This window comes from Moschus berezovskii, chromosome 16 (assembly GCF_049115385.1).
Source record: "Moschus berezovskii isolate FMDL1 chromosome 16, NW_MosBer_1.0, whole genome shotgun sequence".
NCBI lineage: Eukaryota > Metazoa > Chordata > Mammalia > Artiodactyla > Moschidae > Moschus > Moschus berezovskii.
This window is the reverse complement of record NC_142475.1, coordinates 82,445,235-82,450,614: the sequence shown is the minus strand read 5'-3', so window position 1 is coordinate 82,450,614 and position 5,380 is coordinate 82,445,235. Positions and strand designations below refer to the sequence as shown.

Genomic DNA, 5,380 nt, shown 5'->3' with positions numbered 1-5,380 from the left:
CCTTGGGCATTACTCTTTGGGTATCTGGCATCTGCCCCTATCATGCCCAATCCAGAACCTACTCACCTGCTATCTTTCTTTTGCTGCATAACAAACTACCCCCAAATGTAGGCGCTTAAAACAACACCGTTCATGCTCTTGAAGTGTCCAAGGGTTAGGAACTCAAGTGCTGGACCTCGGGCTCACATTCTCTCATGAAGCTCTTGTTGGCTTGGGCTGTGGTCTCATCTCAGGGCTCCACTGGTTGTGGGGGGTCCACTTCCGTGGTCCCTTGGGTGGTTGTTGGCAGCCTTCGGTGCCTCTGCACAGGGCTGCCAGCAGGATGAGCAATCTGAGAGCGGACGGGAGGCAGTCCCACATCAGAAGTGATGGTCTCAATAATCTGATCTCAGAAGTAACATCCCACTGGTCTCGCCCCCTCTTCACTAGAAGTGAGTCCAGCCATGCTCAGTGGGGAGGGGATGACGCCCTGGACGTACAGTGGTTAAGACTCTCACTCTGACTGCCAAGGGCCTAGGTTTGATCCCTGGTTGGGAAGCTAAGATCCCACAAGCTAAATGGGATGGCAAAAAAAAAAAAGGAAGGAGATACGCCAGGGCAAGAATACCCCAGGGTCACTGGGGGCTCTGAGAGCCTGCCTCCCACACTACCAGTCCCAGGTGTTGGGGGTGGGTTGCCTTGCCTTAGGTCTGGCAGGGATCTACCAAGTCTCTGACAGAACTTTGGCAGAGAGTCCCAAGTCAGGAGCAGGTTGGCTGTGATCAGCAGGGACTGCCACCAAGTGCCATCCCACAGTCACCCCATACCTGGACAGAGTCAGTATCCAACTGACCAAAAGGTGTAGAGGCCGGTCTTGTGGGAGGGCACCCAGGATATCTGCCCTGCCCCCAGCCCCTTGGGGAAGGCCTTGTGTTCAATCTGCAATGCATGTGTTAATTCTCACAAGGATGGTTGGATCTGGACTCAAGCCTTTGCCCAGCCGCATAGGTTTTGGGACAAAATCTAACCCTTTTCCATATTGTGGCCTGAGCCACCCCCCCAGCCTTCCCCCAGACACTCCCGCGCTCTCTGTCTTGGAGCTTGCAAACCCTCCTCCTGCAGGATCACCGGCTCCATCAAAGAGGCCTTGTCCACACCCCAGGCCTCTCTCTTTACTGCTCATCCCACCCAGTAGCCCCTGTCAATTTGCCCAGTTGTCCCCTGCTTGCCTGCCCTCTCTGGCATTTGCCCTGGGCCAGGTGGCCAGTGATCTCTCTCTTTGTGGATTTGGTGCAGCCCTCACACGCTTTCGTGGTTACATTTTATAGATAAGGACCTGAGGCTCAGGGGGCAGGCAGTGTGCCTGCAGTCACACACCTGAGTGTGGTCCCAGGCTGTCTGCATAAATATTTGTCAGATAGATGAGGGTGGGACTGAAGGAACGACTTTAGCACTTGCTCCTCGTCCAGCGGACAGCAATGCCCAGCAGAGACCGGTCTGAGGCAGGAGGGACAGCAGGTGCAAAGCACAGCACGACAGGCGTGATGGGAGCAGAAGGCAAAAGACAAAGCTGAGAAGCTGACCAGAGCAGGCAGCAGAGGGCCTTGAATGCCAAGACCAGGGTGTGGGACTTGCCCTCTGAGTGTGGGTGTGGTTGGAGGCAGCAGTCCCTGGGTCTGCGGCTGCTCGTGGGGTCGTCGTGGGGGGGCGAGGAGAATAATCTTGAACCATCGGGGTCGTGATGGGGCCGGGGAACGGAGGGCCCAAGGGCCTCGAACAGGAGCCTGGGCTCGTACCTGCGCTGCTCCGTCCCTCCCTCCCTGTGTCTTTGTGCATTTCGCTTCCTTTCGCAGTAAACGTTCTTCCGAGAAATTCCAAGGGGATCTCAGCCAAGCTGAGGGGGAAGGGACCAGCCCGCGCCTGGGTGGGGGGCCGCGCGGGTGAAGAGGGCGCGCGAGGGCGGCGGAGCGGGGTGCCTGCCGGTCAGGGGGTCCAGGACGGCCCGGGGCGGTGGCCCTGCGGAGCCCTGAGTCCCAGGCGCCCCATCCGCTCGACTCCAGCCGCCCCCGCCCCCCGCGCGGCCCCCGCCCCGGCTCCGCCCCGCCCCTCGCGCGGGGTCGGTGTCTGCGGCTGTGTTCCCCGAAAGACACGGCTGCACCCGGGTTCCCGTCCGCAGGGAGACCGAAGGGCACTGCTCCCCGCGCCGCCCCCGCCGCGCGGAGCCCTGGAGTCGCCGCACCCCAGGGATGTGAGTGCGCCCCCGACCCGAGGCCCGCGCTCCACGCCTTGCCTCGCGGTGAGAGCCAAGGCTCGCGTGAGCAGACCGGGGAGCAGGCTCAGCGCCGGTTCCGGCCCCGGACCAGAGGTGGGGGTGGGGTAGCGCGCGCCCCTCCCCGCCGGCAGGTACTGTCCCCTCGCACCTCGTCCAGCCCTTTCCTCTCCAGACGCACCTACGGCTCGCCAGGGTCAAGACGCGCCTCCTGACCACCCCCACCTCCCCACCCCTCATCCCGCAGGTGCGGAGCGCCAGAAGGGGGCATTTCGGGCTGTCCACCACCCCCCCACCCCCGCCCCAGCGAGAGGGCAGGCTACTTCTCCCTTGAGAGGGTGCAGCGATGGTGGATGCTCTCGCGGATGGCCTGGTGGCGGGGCTTTGGAGCTCCCCGGCGACCCCAGGCTCTGGATTGGGGGGGGTGCTGGGGGGGCAGGTTGCCTTAGGATGCCAGAAAAGGGGAGGGCCTTTCTAGCTGGGCCGTGCGCTTGGTCTCCCTCCTGATCGAGGCTTCTCCCTGCCAGGCCCGTGCCCGAGACGACCCCCGCCCGCAGCCCCCCCGCGCCTTCCAGAGGCCCGCCTGGAGCATGTTGCCTGCAGCCATGAAGGGCCTCGGCCTGGTGCTGCTGGCCGCTCTGCTGTGCTCTGCCCCCGGTAAGTCTGGGGGCCGCTGGCGGGGGGGTGGGGAATCCGGGTCACCTGAGAGTCTGTGCAGCACAGCTCCTGAGAGAACCAGGTGTGGGGCGGCCATTCTCCTGTGATGCCCATCAAGCCTACACCCCCTCCCACACCTCTGAGACCCCAGCCCAGCCCTCGTCGTGTGACCCCCTGCTCGTCGTGTGACCCCCTGCTCGGGCTGCCCAGCTGCAGCCACGTGGGTCTCTTCTGGCTCCCAGGGCAGGGGTGCTCTTCCTCCTGGGTCTTGATCCAGCGGCCTTGGCTTGGTGACGGCATTCCCCTCCACGCTCTTCTCAGAGCCCCTCTGGCCCCCCATCAAGTTCTGTCTGACCTTCCTCGATGGAACCAACTGGATTCTGGGGGATGTGAGCCAGGGGGAGGAGTGCGCAGGAGGGCACCACAGGTGTGATGCCTGTGACTCTGTGGGTGTGCACTGTGCATATGTGTGGGGCCTGGGGGTGCAGAGGGGCTTCCGGAGTCCCAGCGACAGCACCCTCACCCCAACCTGCCCAGAGGCACACAGGTTTTCCTAGCCTGTCCTCCAGGTGCCAGTTTGGCCTGGTCACTCCTGGTCAGAAGGTGCCTGGCATCCTACAGCCACGCGGCTCTCCTATGACCTGCGATGAGGCAGGTGGGGAGGATGCAGGGGGCTGGCTGGCCTGAACCCCGGTTCCTCTAGTCATTCTCCTCCCCGTGCCCTGCCCAGCTCATGGCCTGTGGTGCCAGGACTGCACACTGACCACCAACTCCAGCCACTGCACCCCGAAGCAGTGCCATCCGTCGGACACGGTGTGTGCCACTGTCTGGATCACAGATCCCAACAGCAGTAAGTCAGGCTCCAGGCTGGGGGGTGTGGGTCGGTGGTGTCATCAGAGTCCCTCTGGCCTCGGACAATGGCGTGTGTCTGGGGGCACAACCCTATCCTGCTGTGTGACAGTCAGCAGATACCTGACTCTCTCTGACCCTTTCCGTGGAGCTGGGGGACAGCATGGGTGGGTTGAAGCCTCAGTTGTCTTGTTCTGGGGTCCTGAGCTGACCTGGAGGGTCCCTGGGCTGGGTCCTGGATATGAGGCCGAGAGGCTGGTGGGGCTCCAATCCCAGGCTCCCCGTCTTCATCCCCAGGCAGGAAGGATCATTCCGTGAACAAGATGTGTGCCTCGTCCTGTGACTTTGTGAAGCGGCACTTTTTCTCAGACTATCTGATGGGCTTCATTAACTCTGGGATCTTGAAAGTGGACGTGGACTGCTGCGAGAAGGATTTGTGCAATGGGGTGGCACAGGCAGGGCGCAGTCCCTGGGCCCTGGCCGGGGGGCTCCTGCTCAGCCTGGGGCCCGCCCTCCTCTGGGCTGGACCCTGAGGCCCCCTCCCCACCGCAGGGCTTCCGAGCTTGTCCCTCCACACCTGAGCCCGTGGCTGCCCCCTCCCCAGCCTGGCCTGGCTGGCACTGGGGCCAGCCGTTCCTCTGCTGCGTGGCCTGTTTCTCCCGCCTGCCCCAGCTGTGAGACCTCCCTGCCTACCCACCAGCTGCAAGTTGCAGCCACAGGACATCTCCAGGGACCAGGCATCCGGCAGGAGGCTAGGCCCCTGGGTCCCTGAGGGGAAGCCGGGCCCAGCCCAACAGCCTGGCTGTGAGGATATCTACGGGGAAATAAAATCACTTCTGAGCCTGGAGACCCAGGTCTGAGCCTGGGTGGGGATTTTTGGGAGGGAGGGGTTCCTGGCAGAGAAAGTGCAGGTGAGTGGGCTCAGGGAGGGTGGCGTGGGTCCTCTGGGGGTTGCCAGGGGACTGTGGGCCTGGAAAGGTTTGGGAACAGCCTAAGAGGCGGTGAATGTTGGGCTGAGCAAGGTCACAGGGTGGGCCTGAGGGTGAGGCCTTGCAACCGTGTATGCACACACTAGGGAGATGGACACACCAGACTCACACCCATGCCCACTGAGGACACACTCCCCACCACACCACGCGCATGCCCCCTACACACTCCCACATGGACACATTTGCGGCACAGCAGCTCCTGAATCAGTGTGCCCCAGCACAGGCAAACCGCACAGGTCCAGGTGTGTGTGCAGATGAGAACACACAGACCCAGCCCTGTGTGCAGGTGTCCATGTGCCCTCTCCCGCTGGGGGTGGTCCGCTCCCCAAGAGCTGTCAGGGCCGTTTCAGGCTCATGTGCCAGGAGTCTGCCACAGAACCAGGCACACTCACATCCCCACCCTGAGTCAGGTGTCACCAATGGGTAGGGTCTGGAAGGCCAGTCCCCTGACCAGGGTCTGCGGGATGGCACAGAGGGACTGGGTGCTTTGGGTGGGAGGAGGCAGGGAGGGCCCCTGGAGGTTGACCCGAGAGTGTGGCTTCTCCTGGCCTTTTCTGCTCCAGCAGTGGGCCCTCTGTTTATCCCTGCACCCCTAAGTCCAGCCAGCCTCTGCACCCCTTGGCCATGTGAGTCATTT

The 5,380-nt window shown here is 62.8% G+C and overlaps 1 protein-coding gene across 1 annotated transcript; it reads left to right on the top strand.

The window, feature by feature from the left end:
* Positions 1-2,036: 2,036 nt before the first annotated feature.
* On the top strand, positions 2,037-4,596 carry LY6H (lymphocyte antigen 6 family member H). Its single transcript, XM_055432343.2, has 4 exons — positions 2,037-2,382; positions 2,776-2,905; positions 3,636-3,755; positions 4,052-4,596. The coding sequence occupies exons 2-4, from the start codon at positions 2,839-2,841 to the stop codon at positions 4,285-4,287; spliced, it is 423 nt and encodes a 140-aa protein (XP_055288318.1). The 5' UTR covers positions 2,037-2,382; positions 2,776-2,838; the 3' UTR covers positions 4,288-4,596.
* Positions 4,597-5,380: the final 784 nt, after the last annotated feature.

What these genes read in the sequence shown, in the direction of transcription:
- LY6H (XM_055432343.2), top strand. Translation starts at nt 2,839, where the DNA reads ATGTTGCCTGCAGCCATGAAGGGCCTCGGCCTGGTGCTGCTGGCCGCT. An exon ending in TCTGCTGTGCTCTGCCCCCG is followed by an intron (nt 2,906 to 3,635) that starts GTAAGTCTGGGG and finishes TGCCCTGCCCAG; the next exon opens with CTCATGGCCTGTGGTGCCAG. An exon ending in GATCACAGATCCCAACAGCA is followed by an intron (nt 3,756 to 4,051) that starts GTAAGTCAGGCT and finishes CTTCATCCCCAG; the next exon opens with GCAGGAAGGATCATTCCGTG.